Raw genomic sequence first — 19,679 nt, forward strand, 5'->3', positions numbered from 1 at the left:
CGAATAACTTCCGGTTGAGAGATGGATTGTTACGTTTGATTCTTAAGGCTTCCATGATCTTAGTCTGAAAATCAGATCTGCCTCGAGAGATGATTTTCAGACTAAGATCATGGAAGCCTTAAGAATCAAACGTAACAATCCATCTCTCAACCGGCAGTTATTCGCCTGTGGCTCATCGTTCCTTTTGTGTGTGTTCTAATTGTTTTGTCCAATGCCTGTAGTCTACACCTCACGTGATCTGTTTCCCACCGCATAATTTACTCGCAATCATTCTCGTATCATTTGTTCAGTTTGTGCTTTCAGTCCAGAGTGTCGTTACAGTTACAGTGCATAGTCAAATTTATCTTACGATTTTTCATTTTATGTATTGCAGATTTAATTCGTGATGAGGACACACGTACGTGTCGAAAACGTTTGAGTTTATTTTATTTAATTATGTTATATTTTGTGTGAAATAAAGTATGCTAAACCCGCTAAAGTTACTATGTTTTATTTCTCTATGGTTCAACAAAGCAAACTCTCTACCAAAGCTTTAACATGAAAAATGTGGCTAAAACTTTTTGATCGCTTTTGTGAGCATTGATAAGCTTAGACTTAGTTTTAATCTGGTGATCGTATAGTGTCCGCCTCAAAGCTCGATTGGTTAAACGCCTGAATTTTTGCACGCATAAAAAACTCAAGATGAAGCAGCGCAAGTTTGACTTTCGAGGTGTGCGCTTGAGCAACGTATTTCAGGACTGCTCTCCATTCAGCGGCACCTGGTGGATGGAATAATTCACAGACTGTAGGCTACACATCAATTGTAAGTACAAGGGGGAGGTTACATTTAGCCTACGTAAAAAAACAAAACAAACCATTCATAAAAATACTTTCAATTCCTGAAATTTTCACTTTGTGTGGAGCTACATGTGCTTGAGAGATTGCTGATCTTCTTCGTTCCACTTGTTGAACTACACTTCTCTAACTCAGTAACTGGGTCTGCGTCAGTGGTTCAAAGTCTCTGCAAAAATATAAAAAACTGCTAGAGTTAGGCTCTTAAAAAAGCTTTCTCAGTCTGAGGATAAAGATTAAAAATAGCCTACATCAATTGCCGATAGGCTACTATTGACAAATCACCTTATATGTTATTGCGCTCAGTTGTATCTTTGTTCTTTTTTTTTCTGAAGTCGTAGGGTCACACTGAGTCGGTTTGATTGATTGATTGAATCTTTATCCTCGGACTGGGAAAGCTTCTTGCAGAGCTTAATCCTGGCAGTTTCGCATACTTGTAGAGGCTTTGAATCACTGACGCAGGTAAAAACTTGTTATTTTTTCAATTTCTTCTTAATTTTATTTTTTATTGCTGGCGCAAACATGTACCGGTAGTGAACGGCAAAGTAACAAAAGGGAAACTGAAACAAAAAAGAAATTTTAATCTGTTCGCCCCGATAGCTCAATTGGTTAGCGCGTCATTTCTGGAACGAAGAAGCTTCAAGGTCAAACGGCGCTGGTTAGACTCTCGTGGTGTGCGCTTGAGCAACGCACGTTAAGGACTGCGGCATCCAATGGATGGAATAATTCCCCGACGACAACACTTCAACAATCGGAAACTTCACTCTGTCAATCTCGGTGACCGGGCCTGCGTCAATGATTCAAAGCCTCTACATCTACAAGTATGCAAAACTGCCAGGATTAAGCTCTGCAAGAAGCTTTTCCAGGCCGAGGGTAAAGATTCAATCAATCAATTTTATTCTCATATTGAAGTCCCCTTTTTACACTCTGCGCAGAAGTCAATAAAGCGTGTAATAATGATGCTATTTGAAGGGGATTTCCCAAATAGTTTTAAAAATTTTACGTTGGCATTGTTGCAAACAAAAACACAGGAAAAGTCTTGACTGAGTATCTTGCTATTCATCCATAGGCGTACAAGATAGGGGGGGCTGAAAAATTTAAAGGTTGTGAATTTGAGCAAATCAATCTTACCATGATGTTTTGTATTATCATCAATTTTGGAAAATACTGCAATTTGGAAAGAATGATAAGTTTCGATTCAACATTTTCAAAAAGTAGGTGTGAAAGAACACAATTGGCGAGCAGTAGGTAATCTTATTTACTAGCATGTAAGCTACAGTACATTTCTTCACCGGTAGAATTCAAAAGCTTGCTGGATTCTGGTAACCTTATGAGTTTTGTTGCTTTTTTTTATCCTACCAATGCATTTCTTAATACACTCATTTGGGCAAAAATGTCTAGTTATTTAATGTAACGATGGTATTGAAAGAACATTGACTATGATTTCATTGTAATATTACCGTACATCAAATAGCCTACAAAAATAGTTTTGATCAAAGGTGCAAGTTTGATGCAAGAAAGATTAAATTTGATGGCTTATTTACTGTAATTGGGACACAGACAGAAATATGAATGTAGATTAAAGTTAAACCAGCCTTGTTTGTAACCTAAGTTGAATGTGTTGCTGCCTGTGTTTTCGTACACTGCCAAGTTGATGAGTAGAGTTATTAGAGCAGGGGTCGGGAACCCATGGCTCCCGAGCCATATTTGGCTATTTGTGATGGCATCTGGTTCACAGAAAGTTTTATCTTAACTTTTCATTATTATTATATACAATTTAAACCTGAAAATACGCTCAGAATGCACCAAACTAAATGCATTTTTTCAAACTTTTTTGGCGAGTTTCCCAATCCCTGCATTTTTTCTCATCTTCAGTAAACACATGGCCGCACTTTTACTACTCATCTCCTGCCACTACATGTTAGTTGCATTAGGTAGTAAAGCATTATATATATATACAGTATGGTTCTTACAGAAATACATTTCTTAATATGTAACTTTCACGGCTCTCTTGTATAAAAAAGGTTCCCGATCTCTGTTTTAGACGTGAGTAATGTTGTGTTTTTTAAAGTATATTTGCAAAAACAAAATTTGGGTAAATTTTTAATTGTTTTTTGGTTTTCAAATTACGTTTTTGGAAAAACTCTGTTTTTTATAAAAAAAAAAAGGCATCCTGAATTTCAAGCGGCATAAAGATAAATCTGTCAATGAGATGTGCTTTCATCAGGGTCTGCATGTTGTTGCTGTCATCGCATTATTTACCGTGCGTTTTTTACACTGTTTTATTGGGAAGAATTATTTTGCCAGAATTACAGTGATGTTCGGATGCATTTTAGAATTAAAACAGCAATCATAAAATGTGTTATTGTAATTTTTATACTCACAATACCATGAAATTATTAAACGCTTAAAAGTATGAATTAATCTTTCTAATAAAAAAAAGAGTAACAGTTTAAGTTAACAAATATGATTTTCAGGACTTCTTGAAAAAATAGCAAATATGCGCATAGACTTTATAATAATAATATAAATAGTAATAAAAGCAAGTTAGGTAGCTGTACAGGCAAGTGGTGAGAGGCTTGACAAGACATTGGTTTGAATCTCACTGGGTGTAACTAGACACTGTGCTGTACAAGATACATAATGACAAGCAGTCCCTAAATTCAGAATAGACAAAAATTTGCATCTTTGGGTACACTTGATGCTAAGTTTGTGTACAAAAAGTTAAAGTCCGTTTTTGACTTCATCATAAATGTTGCAATTGTATCATTTTTCTAATTAGTATTTCTTTCATGCTTCAATGATACAGTTCTTTTCTATTGTTGGACCTATCACAGCAGATAAACATGAATTACTTTCTATTATTGACATTAACTTTAATACCCTTTCAAAATTTGAGATCCAAATGGCTTGATATGCTGTAACAGTTGTGATTCTGAATCTAAATTTATGATTTCAGATTGTTACTAAGTTAAATATCAAGAAAAGTTTATCATTTTGAAATAAATGTAAAGGTTGTTGTGAGATTATTATTTTGTTGTAAGAAACGTAGCAGAACGGTCAACTTGTCATGCCAGTTCAGGCCTCGTTTGCATCTCCAGTACATTATTCATCAGGTGAGTCGTGTGTTTCATTTGTGCATCACATAGATTAAGGTACCGGTAGTTATGTTTTGTGATATTGTTTCATGCAAACTTCTGTTATAGTTTATTATAGTCTGAAAACATACATTAAGCTGCTTTGTTAGTAAACATAGAATAAAACATTAAAAGTTATAAACAGATTTGTCTGCAAAGCTCAAAAGTAACTTTACAACTTTAATTTTTCACTTTAGTTAACTGCGGTTTTTTGAAAAAAAAACTGGTTCAACAGCTTTATAGAAACTAATTGTGGTGTAGACAAAATCTGGCAGTAGTATGCTGTAGTACATTATTAAGGTAAACAATCATGAGATGAATGGATTGTGGATGCGTTAACATGTTTTCAGGCACTATATTGTTTGCAAACTTTTTTATATTCAGTCTTTATGTCCATGAACATTGTGACATGCTGAGTGTTTGAAAGAGTGCTCCTAGATAAGTCTATAAGTATGTATATGCCAGCATCAACTTCACTTGATTCATCCATTAATTAACTTGGACAGCCATTCTGTTGGGTTAAACAGATCTGGGATGGCACAACAGCAAACATTGTATAGGTAAACCGACAAATGCGTGGAGGTTTTGAAGAAACTTTAATGTAGCTTAAATAGTTCTTGCACATTTCAATTAATTTTTATCCTGTAGCTAGCCTAACATCTTGGGTATGTACTCCCAAAAAATTACGTCATTTCCGGTTCGCGTTTTTAAGCAGGTAATTAAAGACACACTACCCTCATTTTCACTTAAAAATATTAACGCGTGACGCCTATTACAGATATGCGCACGCGGAATATCATTGCGCGAAAACCACTTAAATAAATAGGTTTACATCACCTATTGCACAATCGAATGAATGAATAATGACTCACAGGGCTTAGGGACGTCGGAACTCTCTTCCTGTGACCCCAGCAGTGCCGGTCTTAGGGTATTTCGGGCCCTGTGCGGAATATGCTTTGCGAGCCCCAATGACAATTATCCAAATCATCCAATTCAGTAGCGTAGCTAGGTATTTTGAAAGGGGAGGGAGGTTTGAGGGCCGGCGGGCGAAGCCTGACGGCGTGTTCGCCAAAGGCGACCCCCAGTGGCAGGGGGTCTTGCGGGCCTCCCGCAAAAAATTTTGAAAAATTACTTTGAATTTGGTGCATTTTCAGAGCATGTTCAACAAAAATTTGGGTATGAAACTGTCTAACTGTCTCTATGTTTTCTGCATTTTCTGAGTAAATTACGGGCCCTGTACGATCGCACGGTTTGCACACCCCAAAGACAGGCACTTCCCCCGGACCAGGGCATTGGTATTTCATTGAATTAATACTCCTTGTTGAATTGGTATTTCATTAAATGGATAAAGGAAAATTGCTCTCCTGAACATTTTACGTCATTCTTTTTCCTTACAGACTGGCAGTGAATCAGCAGGCAGACATCAAGTAGCCTACGGAGTAGCCTATGTTATTTTGCATACCGGTACTAAGAAGATTAGTTGGTTTCTTTTCGCTGCTTCCTATCGTCTGTTGTATCGCATCTGCGATCGCACTGTATAACTTAAATTGAATGATATCGCAATGGGCGCAAATAAAAACATGCTTATTATTATTGGATGGTTTCAAACCAACCATAAGAGTCGAACCAGCGCCGCATGATCTTGAAGCTTCTTTGTTAACGAATTCACGCGCTAACCAACTGAGTTATCGGGACGGACTGATGCTGAAGAATGATGCAAGGTTTGATTGATTGAATCTTTATCCTCGGACTGGGAAAGCTTCTTGCAGAGCTTATCCTGTCAGTTTGTAGAGGCTTTGAATCACTGACGCAGGCCCGGTCACCGAGATCGACAGAGTGAAGTTTCCGATTGTTGAAGTCTTGTTGCCGGGGAACTATTCCATCCATTAGATTCCGCTGAATGGAGAGCAGTCCTTAACGTGCGTTGCTCAAGCGCACACCCCGAGAGTCGAACCAGCGCTGCTTGATCTTGAAGCTTCTTCGTTCCAGAAGTGACGCGCTAACCAATTGAGCTATCAAGGTAGAAGCTTTCTCTCCTTGGTAGACTTGTACAGAACTTAAAACAGCTCCTGTAGTTGGGTTTTATTATGAAAGTATGCGAAATACCTGTTAAGAACACTTGACAAAATGAAGGTAACCTATGCGCCAACAATCGAAATGAAAAAATATTGGTACCGGTAGGCTACGTGAGAATCACATCACAATGAAAGAATAAGAACACTTGATAAATCAACAAGACTAGGCGAAACACAAAATGAACAAGCACACATAAGCAGAAGAGTGGGAATGGATAAAATCGACCAACGATCCCCACGCAGTGCTTCTACCTCCACTTTTCATATGATGTCGGAGCATGGAAATACTTTGATGTCTTTTTGAAGGTGAGGAGGGATGTTTTCGTAGACACCTTCCTCCTTTGGCTGCATCTTCAAGCAGCAGTCGATTTCTAAGCTGGCAACTGGACCTTCCTCGTCTTGTAAAAAAAAGTAGTGCTGCGAGATCTTTTTGTATCGTATTTATTATCATTAAAATTGTTTTACTTCTGTAGCCTTATTTTATTTTTTTACATAAATTGTCTTATATGATATAACTCTAATTTCGATCACAACTCATATATAATAGCACAAACTTTCATCAACTCGTATTCAATAACTTCAACTCTCAATCAAGAAAAGGGTCAAATAGAATAATTTCTATAATTTTGTAATATAATTTCTATAAATTGTATAATTTTTAACTTCAACTCTCAATCTAGAAAAAGGCCAAATGTATAATTTGTAAAGCCAACAGAATCTAAAAAAAAAAATCTGTGGAGTCTGGCATTAAAAAGTCCAATCTGGCAACCCTAGGTCACGTGCCCGCGAACGAGATGTAACGCAATTGAATCTTTGATAGCGTGGTTCGTCAAAAAAAAAGGAAAGTAGAAGAGATTTGGTTTGTTTCTTTTGATATGACGACAGTATCTGCTCTTCGCTGCAAATCAAGAAAAAATGGCATTAATAGGATTTCTGATGAGTCAGCAATAGCAAAGTCAATTTTCCTAACGGCAAACTGGTTATTGCAGTAAAATTAAAAAGTTAGATTTAGTTAGATTTGAAGAGAAATTTTTCTACGAAAACAAAAAGGTAAGATGTTACATTTTCTATCATTGCAAGAATGGTGCTAGTGCTACAAAATTAACCAGTTGGAACCTACAATATTTTTGATTGTTTATTATAATTTACACTTCCGCGCATTCGAGGGTCTTTTAGCTGTTACACGCGTTTGTCGGTTTACCTATACTTTAAAAAACTGATTTTATTCTTACTCCACCAACCTTGAAGCAAGAGCACATATGCACTTCATCTGCTCTTTTACACATCTGCACTGTCAATGCAACGGTGGTAGCACTTTCAAAGTTTCAATGCATCAAAACTGAAATTGTCAATTCTACTTGCAACAAGTTGTTGAGACTGTTGTAGGTCATTGATTTATTGACAAATAATTTATTTTCACCCAGCATGAGTCGTTGGACATCAGTAATCTATTCTCATTGTACTTTGATGTATTTTGATTATGTCATCACTATGCAGGCATCGATCACAGTTACGAGCTCCATGAAAACTACACCAATGATGGACTTCCTCCATTTCAGTTTAGAAAACGGAGCGGCGACATCAATTGGAGAAAGCTCAGTGCCCTTGATGTCGAGAAAGTTGCACGAGAATTAGATTTTGTTTCCCTCCAGGTAACTTGGTACATTTTCACTGGAAATTTCTCTTAAAGAATTGTTTAAATATTTGTAATAGATTAATTGCAAGACAAATTCTTTATGGACTGAAAAGTGTCTTCTGCAGCTGTATGTTGCAATATGCGTGTGTTTCAGTAAAATCCCACCAAAATATGAAAAAATTAACTATTGTGGCCCATCGATTCTTAATAAATTACACTAAGAGATTAGATTGTTGTGCAAATGCCAGTATTTGATGAATGCAAAATAGCAGTATATGCCGATTTTTCAATAGGATTTACTTCACTTCCTTGAAGTATGACCTTGGTAATTGGTATTGGTATACAGTAGCTAAGACTACAAAAAATGTATATGTCGTTGCGTTTGGTCATGGTCATGCAAGTTTCGATATGTCAATTATTTTTAGATCTGAAAAAGTTACAGTAGATTGATTTTATTGATCGTATATTTGTGCAGGAAAACATATCCACGGTTACATTTTGCAACATCGACAGTGTATCTGATGTGGACCCCCTCTTTGCCAAGCTCTTCAAACTCGGCCAGTTTATCATAGAATATCTGCTTCATTCCCAGGTAGGCACTGTCCTGGTGGAAAATATTTATCACCGGTCCTGCATGAACAATCCCAACAACCCCGCTGTTGTACATTTGTCCGGTAGGCCATGTTTGGTCGCTGGCTGTCACAAACCAACATTTCTCTACTCGCTTTCGTATTTAAAACATATTTTTTTCCACTCGCGTTTGTACGTGAAACATTTGTCTCTTCACTCACAATCTTTTTTCACAAAGAAGTCAAAGTCTCTCACACGTGGACGAGAAATATTGCTGATAAAAGTTTCGTAAAACGTCTGTGCATCGACCTATGAAAACTCGATAACTAGCTGTACATTTACTTGGGAAGCAGTGTATTTAAGTACAACTGTAACTATATTTCAGAGCTTCGTTTTGTTGTTCTAACGTTAGCAACAAGTACCAAACTATTGAATTTGCATTGTGTAATTGAAACATCATCGGTTTACCATTACCAACCTCCCTTGTGTTGATAGGATTGAGACTAGTACACTCGTGCTCTTAACAATGCACCTGCCTACACTGATATAAAGCAGTGAATAACCGTTTTAAGCAGACACTAGCTTGGGGCTGTGCCTTCAAGAACAGAATGTTTCATAAGAAAATTATTGAATTATGAATGGCACGAATTGCTTCCTCAATCTACCGACAACTTCCTCTCATTCAGGAATATCTCCAGTCTGTTGTCAGTGACTTTGAAGCGAAGCTGGATGTATCCTTAAAGAACAATGAAGCTCTCCAGCAGAAAATCACTGACATGGAGGAGGAGGTTCTCAAAGTGAAGATGGAGAATAAGAAGAGGAGGAAGATGATCCAGCAACAGCAGATGCTCATCGAAGCTGGCGCCTCCAGCTACTATCAAGTGCTTTGGTTTTGCTTTCTTTTCTTTATATTTTTTGTTGCAATTTTCATTAAAGAAACATTTTGGTTCATGGCAGATGAAAATTTTACCGTACTCAGTTTTTCAGCCACATCCCAGAAAATATCTGTCGAAATTTGGATAAGAAATTAGCTCCAGTTTAATAAGATTAAATCATTCTCGAAACCAATTGCACAGTTTAGCTTTGGTAGAGAGATAATTCTTGAATACCATAGAGATATGTGTAATAACAACTGTTTGTTATCAATCATCTGTTGATGGAATTGAACAGTTGTCGTGATCACTTTCATCCAGTGCCCACATTGCGAGAAGGCCTTCATGAACGCCAGTTTCCTCCAAGGTCACATGCAAAGACGACATCCGGGATCGGTCAATTACATTGGTGACGTCATAGGTCGGTACTTCACAGCCAGCTTTTTGTGACGAAATGTTTGATACAATTGTTTGTTGCATCATAAATTTATAATTCCAAGGAACCAGGAAATATTCAAAACTACATCGGGCAATCACTTTCGCATCAGAGCACTTGTGCTCAAAAAGTCATTTGCGGGATCATTTGAAATCATTGGAGGAAATGGCAGCATGTCATTTTCTTACACTCTGTAGCAGATGTCATTAGTGCTTGGTGAAGCTGCTCATACAGCAACATTATTTCTACGTACTTCCAACGTGTTCAAATAATCATTTAAGAACGTTATTGCAGCATTACATGAACTTTCTCTCATCACTTTATGTCTTTCTCAATCTCAGCTCACTCCCAAAAAGCTCAAACGAAGCTCGGGGATCAACTAAAGAACCTGGAAGGAGACCTCAAGACGGAAAGGGAGGATTTCAACAGAAAATTAAAGAAGGTATTGTTATCATTCTGTGCACTGAAAGCTCATTTTCATTGATAGAAACCGTGTGGCGGACGGCGGTGGTACTTAACCCTTGGTTCACAAACCTCCAAGTGGTCCTGGAGGGTTTTTAAAGCATCAGTGAATTTATTGATTCCAGAAAAAAGCTGTAAAATCTAAATATTGAAGTTTGAAAATTTAAGATTGATTTTGAAAATTTATCCCTCAGGGTTGTTTTAGGAAGTTTATGTGTCCGCTGACTTGATATTTCTGTGCATGGACACTGCGATCACAGTTAGGTGGAGAACTACTAATCTAAAGGATTTTTTGAACACTAGCAGTAGCTTAAGCCTGGTCAGCAAAATTGACCGCAAGATTGGTTTCAATCCTGGTATCATTAATGCAGTTTCACACATATCTTCAAGCTTGTTTCTCTTGAGAATCTTCATCCTAATTCAGTTGATTTGTTTTGTTGACAAAAAAACAGAATTGTACAAAACACAAATAATTCGCCCAGCAAGGATGGCAGTGAAAGATCGAAGGTCTTCAAAGTCAGTTGCCAGCCGAACATTTAAACAAACAACACCAAAACTTAAGTGCAACAGTTAAACACAGATGATACTGTAACAAACTGAACGCAAGCTGATACGTTGCCCCTTTTCTATGGCAGGCCGAGGAAGACAAAGAGAAGTGGGCAGAGCAGTCCCGTCGCGACATGGACCTATGGAAAGAGAGGGAGGAGGCAAGATGGAAGGAAGAGTTGAACGCCATGAGAGAGAGCTTCATCTCTGACATTGAGAAGCTGCATGTAAAGGAAGAGGGTTACCAAAAGGTGAGTGGGGAAGTATCAGAAAGTTTTACAACTAAATTTACCTGTTGCGAGTTTCATACAATAACCTCTGTTTTTAAATAGTTTTTCCACAGATGCATGGTTAGCAGCTATGGTGCGTACACCAGAGTTGGATCAGTCACAATTGTAATTTAATGTAATTATATACATATTTTCATTAACTTGGAATTGAGACCTAACGTTGTACAACTTGTTCAGCTCTAGCTGAGGTTCAAAATATGCTTCTACATAGAAACTTAATCTTTACCAAATGCAATTCTGCTTGTTTTTGATAAACCCAACGGTAAAAATCTTTGATAAATATTGAACTATTTGATTTTTATAATTGAAACGTGTAGTTAAGTACATGTGGAAGTAATTGTAATTTGAAAGATTTCCGATCAGTGTAATTGTAATATGTAATCTATATAATTGATCCAACTTTGATGTGTACCGATGCATGTTGGCTATTGCATGCAACGGGGAAGTGAAATGTCTCAGTAGGAAATATTATATCAGCGAGTTCGTGGAAGAGACCTTCCAGGTTCAGATCTACATCACGTCTTTGATTTCTTCAGACGATTGCAGAGCTCCAGCAGACGATGGAAGTTCGCCACTCCAACCTCGGGGATCTGGTGGATGATTTCCAGGAGGAAAAGAATAAACTTCAGATCTATGAAGCCAGGGTCGCCTCCCTGGAGCAGATGAACAATTCTAAGAACCAAAAGGTTTGCGTCGTCCCCATCGGACATTGCGGTATCCTCTTCCTATCAGCGAAATTGATACTGTCACGGTTTCTGTGATCCAAATCCTCCACAAACATGCGAAAGTTCCAGAATTAAGCTCTCGAAGAAGCTTTCCCAGTCCCAGGATATAAGATTCCTACAATCAATAGCAACATTCTGTTTGTTGAATTTACTAATTTAGAACTTTTTAATATTGTTTCTAAGGTAAATTATAAATTGAGAACTCATAACTTGTGATTTATTGCGGGAATCTTTATCATCGGACTAAGAAAACTTCTTTGAGAACTTAATTCTGGTAGTTTCGCATATTTGTAGTGGCTTTGAACCACTGACGATGGCCCTGTCACCAAGTCAAGTTCCCGACGGTATACGACATAATGTCACGGTCCGAGTGGCGCGATCTCTAGGCCGCAAGGCACGAATGACGCGAGATTTGATTATTTAGTACTGAAATTAATTGTTTGAATACGGCAGTGATTTCATTTGTCATAGCAGCAATTTCAATTTTCAAATATAAAAACTGTTTTTGCACTTAACAAGATAAAGATGAAAAGGTTATTTCTCACTAAAACTTTTTTTACGGTGGTAGTTTCATTTGCCGTGGTAGCTAGTTTCATTTTTTACATAAAGAAAAATATAAAAATTGTTTTTTCCACATAATACAATAAAGATGGAGGAAGATGAAGGTGCCATTAATCCATTATTTTATTTTACCACCGCCAACATTAATTAATAATTATACTGTGCTGCATTTAAAAACGTTTTGGAATAGTATGACGCTTTTTCAATCAGGTCGAGTTGTTTTTCCATTACATCTTTAATTATGTCATCTTTGTTCATTATTGTGCGCAAAGTTGTCGTTGTGACGTCATGAAACCTCAATTTATTGTGATGTCACGAAACTGTGGCAAATGAAATTACAGTACCACCGTATTAAAACAACGATTAGTTTTGTCAGAAATAACCAAATCTCCCCTTTTACTTTGTTACATGTAAATAACAATTTGTACATTTTTGTTTGAATAAAAAAATAAAAATTGCGACCGTGGCAAATGAAATTACTGCCGTACTCAAAAGAACAATTAATTTTGGTATGAAATAATCAAATCTCGTGCCTTGCCACTGAGGGGATCGCATCACTCGGACCGCGGCGTAAAGTCATAAACCCATTTCCAATTGTTGTTGTCTGTGAATTATTCTATCCAAATGTGCCGCTAAATGGAGCAATTTTTGGATACGTTGCTCAAGCGTACACCCCAAGTTGGTCTCAGGGTGACCCCTGACCTCGCTTTGATTGTTTGAGGAATTGTTGCTCTAGTTTGAGAGGAGAGTGGCATGAGCTAAGCTCACTTCTCACACAGATTGAAGAGCTCACTTCAACGATGAGGAGACTCGGAAAGGATTCTTCACTTTTGCACCAACAGGAGAGGAAGATGGAGCAGCTGAAGAGCAAGGTAAGAAGACTGATGAAGGAGCGTCATTCATGGTTGCTCATTGAAAGGATGAGGAGAACCTTCAAAAATTGTGTCAAGAATTCACATACTTGCAAAATGGCAAATGCGCTTTGCCATCAACCAGTAGGAAATCTTGCTGTAGCATTGCTTCGACCGTGGTCCAACAATGGTGGCTGCATTGAAAAATTTTTTTGAAACATTTGAACTCGGTTTTGAAACAAAACCCTAACCCAATTCCATTTCCAGTGTTGGTTCATTTAATCTACTAAACTCCAGTATGTTACTTTGCACACGTTTTCTTCCCTCACCCTTGCATTGTGGCGTCACAGGTGGATCGAAGCGCGACCAACGACAAGGTGACGAAGCTACAGAAGCAGCTGGATAAGCTCAGTCGGTCGGTGAGTGGGTGCGACAATTGCAGCAGAAATATCAGTTTGTGAGATTCTGTTGTTTCTTGTTCCGACGCAACGATAGTGAAACTAAACTTGACTTGTTTCAGGACACACCAAAGAGGCTTTTCATTTCGGATGGTGAGTTGAACCTGACCTTGTGATGTCATAGCTGGATGGGAGATCCTTTGTTTGTTTTTTAAGTTTAAAGCAAATATTGCATAGTTTAGTGTTGCCCTTTCAGTTTCGGGGGAAATCATCGCTCAAAGTGCGACCCACCAAAGGACAGTGGTCAAGATTTTCTACGACGCGTGATACCGAACAACGTGTAATTCTAGCTCAAGCTTATTTTTTAAATAGAAATTCATGAAATTAATATTTGAGGTGTGTAGCTTGTCGAGTTTATCTTCTCCGCATGTTTGATGTTTCACTTTAACCCCCACACTAAATAGTACCCACCCCTGAACTAATACCTTCCAGCAAATAGTTTGTTGGCAACCTCCAAGTTTATCTTCCTTCTACAGATGATACTGAGAGCACAACGGAGGTGGACGGTAGACTGCACAGATCCTCCGAGATCAAAGGGATGCTGCCACAGATGCGACACCATCTTCTTACTCTTCTAGATGAAAAGCTGAAGAGTTGCGGGGTGGACCCTGTGAGTTTGTGTAACATTTACATTTCTGGATGATAATCGAACATAAGGAAATCAACAACATCAATAATTTTATTATACTGTAGTTTGTAGTTATTGTTGTTGCAGTTTCGAGCGATTTCAGCGGTATCTTTATCTTTTATTTTGTCGGCATCACCAACTAGCTTTTGCTTCCTCTTAGAACAGCTGAAAAGTAATAATCGCCTGTAATTCAGAACGTGGGTTAAAAGCCCCACAAACAAGCAGAGTTTCCTACATCGTTTTATAACTAACCCTGATGGTTCAGGATTCTCGCACTGCCCAGTGGTGCCAGACACCCTGGCACAGAGTATGTTGTTCCACAATAACACATCGTAAACGATAATTCCCTACGAGGTTGTTAGAATCTTTTGATGAAGCATATAAACAGGATTTTGTCTTTAACAATGCTTCCTCTGCTTCTTACTCCGCGAGGTGTCGCTTCTAATTGTTTTAATGGCCACTAGGCGGCGGCCGGCATCACGTCGTCGACTCTAACCCGGAAGTTGATGGTGCTGAAGACAGAGAGGCAGCAGGCGGCGAAGGTCATCCAGGGTTACTACCAGACCCGTGAGAATCTTCGCCGCAAAATGGACGAGTCGATCAGGAAGAAGGCGCCACCTGCTGGTGAGTGATAGAGGTTGATGCAGATCGGCTGGTGGGATAACTGGCTCCAGCTAGCGAGCGGCTTCCTGGACGCCTCGCACGTGGTGCCCCCATCAAGTTGTCTCCCTGATTGATTGCTACTTAAATGAAGATCGAACATTGTGTGGTGGCTGGTGTGACGTCAATAACACCCGCCGTTAGCGTGACGTCACCGACTACCGATAGTGACGTGACGTCTCTGTTAACAACCATTGGTGCGTAGCAACTTCTTTCACAAACTTTTTCTGTGCAACCCCTTTACTGGAACAACCCAGTGAACTGACGCTCTGGTTACATTAAGTTTTCTATCCTTTGCTACCCGGATGTGAACAACAACCACGTTTCATTCCCCAATCATTTGTATTATTTACAGCTGCACCGAAGACAACTCCTAAGAAGCCAAAGAAATTCCCAACGCCTAAAAAGAGGTTGGTGCGAGCGATGTTTGAATTCGGCGCCAGTCAGCTGATACGAATCGCTTCATTAAAATCTGTCGCTTTCAATAGCGTTTGTTCAACGTCATAATACGTTTTCTGTTGACGACAGAAGGTCGAACACATCACCAAGTCGAGGTTCACGACGCAAAGTGCCAGTTCAAAGGACATCCCAAAGCTCCCTGAGAGGTCAAGGGTCAAGAAAAGATGATGAGAACGTACAGGATTCCTTCCTCCCATCGTCATCAGGGATTATGACGCAAGAAAGAGTGCACGACCGGTCAACAACCAAAGCATCCCCCATGTCGTCCCCGCGCCAGAAGACCAGGTTCGTCTTGCCATGATCTCATTGGTTGCTTCTGTTGACGTCAGCTTGGTCATCGCGAGCTTGTTTTTACGAAAAAATACATTTTACCCGCGTTGCATTTAAATCCCCCATCGCTCGAGGGTCATACGGCCAGGCCGATGGAGGCGGTTCCAATCGAACCGCGAGTCCCACAATTTCACAGGTTCATGATGAAGTTCATTGCCCTTGAAGTGTTTCACTCAACTGCCAACCCTGAGAATTAAACTCCCGTCAATTGATCTTTTGCTTTCCCCCTCAACCAAACTGGCCTGACTGTTATTCTGAACTATTTCAACTGATTTCATCTAAACCTTTACCCCTTCCCAGGTCACCCTGGGACAGTGAAGACGACTCACGAGCACCCTCTGCCGTGTCAGATTGGGACGACGTAGACGACATTCTGGATCATGACGTCACACCAGGTACCTGGTGGATTTGTGGCTCAGAATTTCAGCTCCATTGAGCTATGAGTGACGTTTTGATTAAACACTTTGCGACTAAGGTTTAAGTTGGAAAGTTCATCATCATCTTCAGTTGGAAAGTTCGTCGACTGAAGTTCATCATCCATTGTGTTGGAACTTTCATGGTCTGGGTTGGTTGCTGCTAAGTTTACATCGACTCGTTTCATTTAGTGACGAAACCCCATCTAGTTCTAGCTTGTGGGTTGATGCGACGCGTAATCGAACTCGTGTCTTCTGCTCTGCCGAACCTCAACTCACAAACCTTTGTTTCCATCTAGCTGGCCAACGGGATGTGAAGGAATTGGCCAAAAGTATCCAAGACCAACTGATTAAAAGAAAGCCGCCGCCAGTTGGCGCTGTTGACGTCTCCCCAAAACAAGAAACCGCTGTTCAGGTACGCCATCTAGTGTTGCATAGCATGTTTCTTGTTGTTGATTATTTTGTGAAATTTTCCGCTGAGAAAGATGCTTCCAAGTTGTTCTGACTTCCAAGTATGACTTCTTCCTTCCAGTTGTTCTGGTTTGTTGTGGCCATGGAACATGCCAAACACATGTTTCCATGGCCACACAAATTTCGAAAAGGTACCACTAAAAATTTCACTATGCTTGATCAGCACCGATCTGTTAGATTTCAGCATCGTGGTATTTTTGATGGTAACTTTTGGAAAGTTGCTGCACTGGTGTAGTTACCCAAGCGTATAGCTCGTAAGTGCACAAGCTTGACCTTAACAGCATCTTCATATTTTATTCCAGGAGTTTAACGTCTCCGAGGATGACTCGTTCTTAGTCAGCTCCCTGGAAGAAGAGGTCAACCCAGGTCAGTGGATGCTGCATTATTCTCATCTTCGATTTTTCTTTATGGTTTGCCACATCCTTTAGCTGATGCCGGTTCAGTTCAGTTGTTTTTATTTCTGACCATCATATCAAAAACAATACACGTCAACATAGCAAAGGTCGAGAAAAAGGTAGAAGCGACAAAACGCGAACGTTAAAACGTGCTTGTGACCGAAGTAAGTTATTTAGTTGAAAGGATTTGGCACGGTCGCAACACGTTCAGAAAAACTGTTGTCGGTTGTTGAAGATTTAGATTAAGTTGAAACAAGAGTGCACCCGATCTTCATGGCCGTCTTCTAGCATGCTGGGGACACAACCGCGTGTTTTCGATGGGGTCACCCTCTTCATCCCATTATGACATTAATCATGGGAGCTGCATGGTGATAGCCTCAATACCCTAAAGCAGGGGTGTGCAACGTGAAACGTGTTGCGAAACGTGTTTATAATTTAGTTTAGTCTGGTACGTGTGAACAATTCATTGTGGAGTGGATTATTGTAGATTTTGCTTCTTCTGTTAACCATTATAGAAATCTCCCACCTGCCACCGCTAATCCAATGTATTTAATTATTTGGAACGTAAAAATGTATGGTCAGTTGGTCACATACAAGGTATTATGAACAAATTACGACTTTGGAAAGCTCACGTACAGACAGGAAATCCTTTCCACTTTCCAACTTTGAGAGACTATGGAATGCATCCTGAGAAGAAAACTGAATTTGCAGACCAAGTTGAAAAATTGTTGTATGAATTTTTGGCTCGTTTCAAAAACTTCAAATCTCATGAACATTTGTTTGGTATATTCGCTTCGCCATTCAACACAGACAAAAAACAGACATTGACAAAGCATCAGCTGATATCCAACTTGAACTGATAGATCTTCAAGAGAAAACGGATTTGAAAGCAAAGTATTTAGAAATGAATCTTGGGCGACTTTTACCGAAAACATCTCAACCAAGATGACTTTCCACATTTGAAAAAATCCATGGGTTCAAAAATGGCTCTTTTTGGCTCAACGTATTTGTGCGAACAATTTTATTCTAAAATCGGTGTCATGAAATCTCCCTATCGATCGGTTCTGACAGACGAACACTTGAAAAATGGACTTCGAATTGCGAGCACTTCCATTAAAGTAAATTTGGAAAAAGCCGTCGGGAAAAGAAGCCAGCTCCAAACTCCTCACTGAACTTGTTTAAAGACGGTGTGACAATAAATTTGAATAGTTTTCTTCAGAAATTTATTCGTCTTAACTTATTATTTCTGCAAGGAGATGACCCTCAATAATTCCACAAGGATACCATGAATAACAAACAACCTCTTTTTTGTCCCTGCAACTACTAGAAATCATATATTGAATATACGTGCGGCCCGCGGTTTCACCCAGTTATTTATATCTGGCCTTCCTGTAATAAAGGTTGCACACCCTTGCCCTAAAGGACGTCGGTTCGACACCGCTCTGAAGCGTGCTGGTGTACCTCAACATTCTTGTCTGCATCAGGCACAGTATTGATGTTTCATCACATTCCTTGCAGCTCCTCACCCTAGAAGTTCTCGGCCTCCAACTACCGGCGGTGTACGCAAAAGCGTCGCGTCGAATTCCTCGAACACTTTCGGTACCAGCGTGTGGGGCTCAGGTCAGTGCGCACGAATGAGTAAACATTGTGAGACTGAGTGTTTGACATTCCACAAGAGGAAACTTTGTCAATCTCGGTGACCGGATCTGCGGCAGTGGTTGAAAGCCTCTGCAAGTGTGCTAGAACTGAGCTTCAGAAGTCACTTTTTCATTTCTTCAATTTCAGGCGCTTACTCGACGATTGTAGCTCAGTAATGAAATTTGCTTTGTAGCTGCCGCGGGATTCTATTGAAAGATTTTTCCGATTGCTTTTTCTTCACTTACTGAAAAAGCTTAGTGTATGCGTGTTTATTGTGCTACTGACGCTGGCCCTGTCACTAAGATTAACAAAGTGAAATTTTCGATTGTTGTTTGTAAACCATTTCATCAAAATGGAGGATTGTTGGCTTGCTCTACGAAAGTTAAATCATCGCTTGATCTTCAACGGTTCCAAGCCAGCGAGACAAACAATGGTCGCCATCTTGTTTCCAGCACACAATTATTGTGAAGCAATCATCGGTTGGCATGGAATATTTTTGTTGCTGGTTTCAGTCCCGACATCCATCTACCTGTCGTCATGGTTGCTATGGACAAACACCTGGCTTGAATGGCGTGGTCACTGACTCGGGTGGTTGAACAATGCCCAATTGTCTACAGCAGCAGTGGCGATAGTCAGCTGAATGTCCGGGCGACAACTTATCGACCCTGCTCCCCTCCTACTGTCCCTTTTATGACCAGGTCAAAAGGACGCGCGGGAGAAACGCGACGATTCCGACTGGGACGATGATGACCTCGATATCGACGAGCTGATGACGTAGCGATGACGCACTTGTGACGTCTTTGTAGAGTAGCTGACGACATCTTTATGGTTATTACAAATGTATCACATGCATTGCTGTGGTGTTGTCAGCTAAACCTTGCGAGATGGCGCATGCGGAACTATGCCGTGTCGTCCGGATTGATACCGATAGGAACACATGTCGGTGCCTTCCACATTTTTCATTTGTGTTAGTTTTGAACAAGACAGGCGAATACGAGGTACAGAGTTCCATACTAAAATTGCTACTTACGTTATATAAAAATAACAGTTGTTGGTAAGTTTCTAAAGTGATCTCGATACGGTGGTGATCAGCGAATGACATTTGCTGCCGCCCTTATAGGCTACCAGCCGCCAGATAGCCAACGACTTGACATTCGACGACGGCGGCGATAAACCACAGTCACCTGCTACCCCAACAGAACAACTTGTCTAACGTAAAGTTATCAATCATCTGT

At 39.7% G+C, this 19,679-nt stretch overlaps 1 protein-coding gene across 1 annotated transcript; it reads left to right on the forward strand.

Annotated features, from left to right (window-relative positions):
* Positions 1-3,796: 3,796 nt before the first annotated feature.
* LOC145765908 (cilium assembly protein DZIP1L-like) lies at positions 3,797-19,296 on the forward strand. The gene is made up of 20 exons (XM_082577573.1): positions 3,797-3,947; positions 7,541-7,695; positions 8,155-8,271; positions 8,936-9,130; positions 9,443-9,542; positions 9,899-9,999; positions 10,655-10,816; positions 11,392-11,541; positions 12,921-13,013; positions 13,343-13,411; positions 13,513-13,543; positions 13,927-14,060; positions 14,543-14,702; positions 15,094-15,148; positions 15,267-15,482; positions 15,828-15,922; positions 16,240-16,355; positions 16,714-16,777; positions 18,325-18,426; positions 19,143-19,296. The coding sequence occupies exons 1-20, from the start codon at positions 3,902-3,904 to the stop codon at positions 19,220-19,222; spliced, it is 2,241 nt and encodes a 746-aa protein (XP_082433699.1). The 5' UTR covers positions 3,797-3,901; the 3' UTR covers positions 19,223-19,296.
* The last annotated feature ends 383 nt before the right edge of the window (positions 19,297-19,679 follow it).

This window comes from Aplidium turbinatum, chromosome 3 (assembly GCF_918807975.1).
Source record: "Aplidium turbinatum chromosome 3, kaAplTurb1.1, whole genome shotgun sequence".
In the NCBI taxonomy this organism is placed as follows: Eukaryota; Metazoa; Chordata; class Ascidiacea; order Aplousobranchia; family Polyclinidae; genus Aplidium; species Aplidium turbinatum.

What these genes read in the sequence shown, in the direction of transcription:
- LOC145765908 (XM_082577573.1), top strand. Translation starts at nt 3,902, where the DNA reads ATGCCAGTTCAGGCCTCGTTTGCATCTCCAGTACATTATTCATCAG. An exon ending in TAGATTTTGTTTCCCTCCAG is followed by an intron (nt 7,696 to 8,154) that starts GTAACTTGGTAC and finishes ATATTTGTGCAG; the next exon opens with GAAAACATATCCACGGTTAC. An exon ending in GAGGCTTTTCATTTCGGATG is followed by an intron (nt 13,544 to 13,926) that starts GTGAGTTGAACC and finishes TTCCTTCTACAG; the next exon opens with ATGATACTGAGAGCACAACG.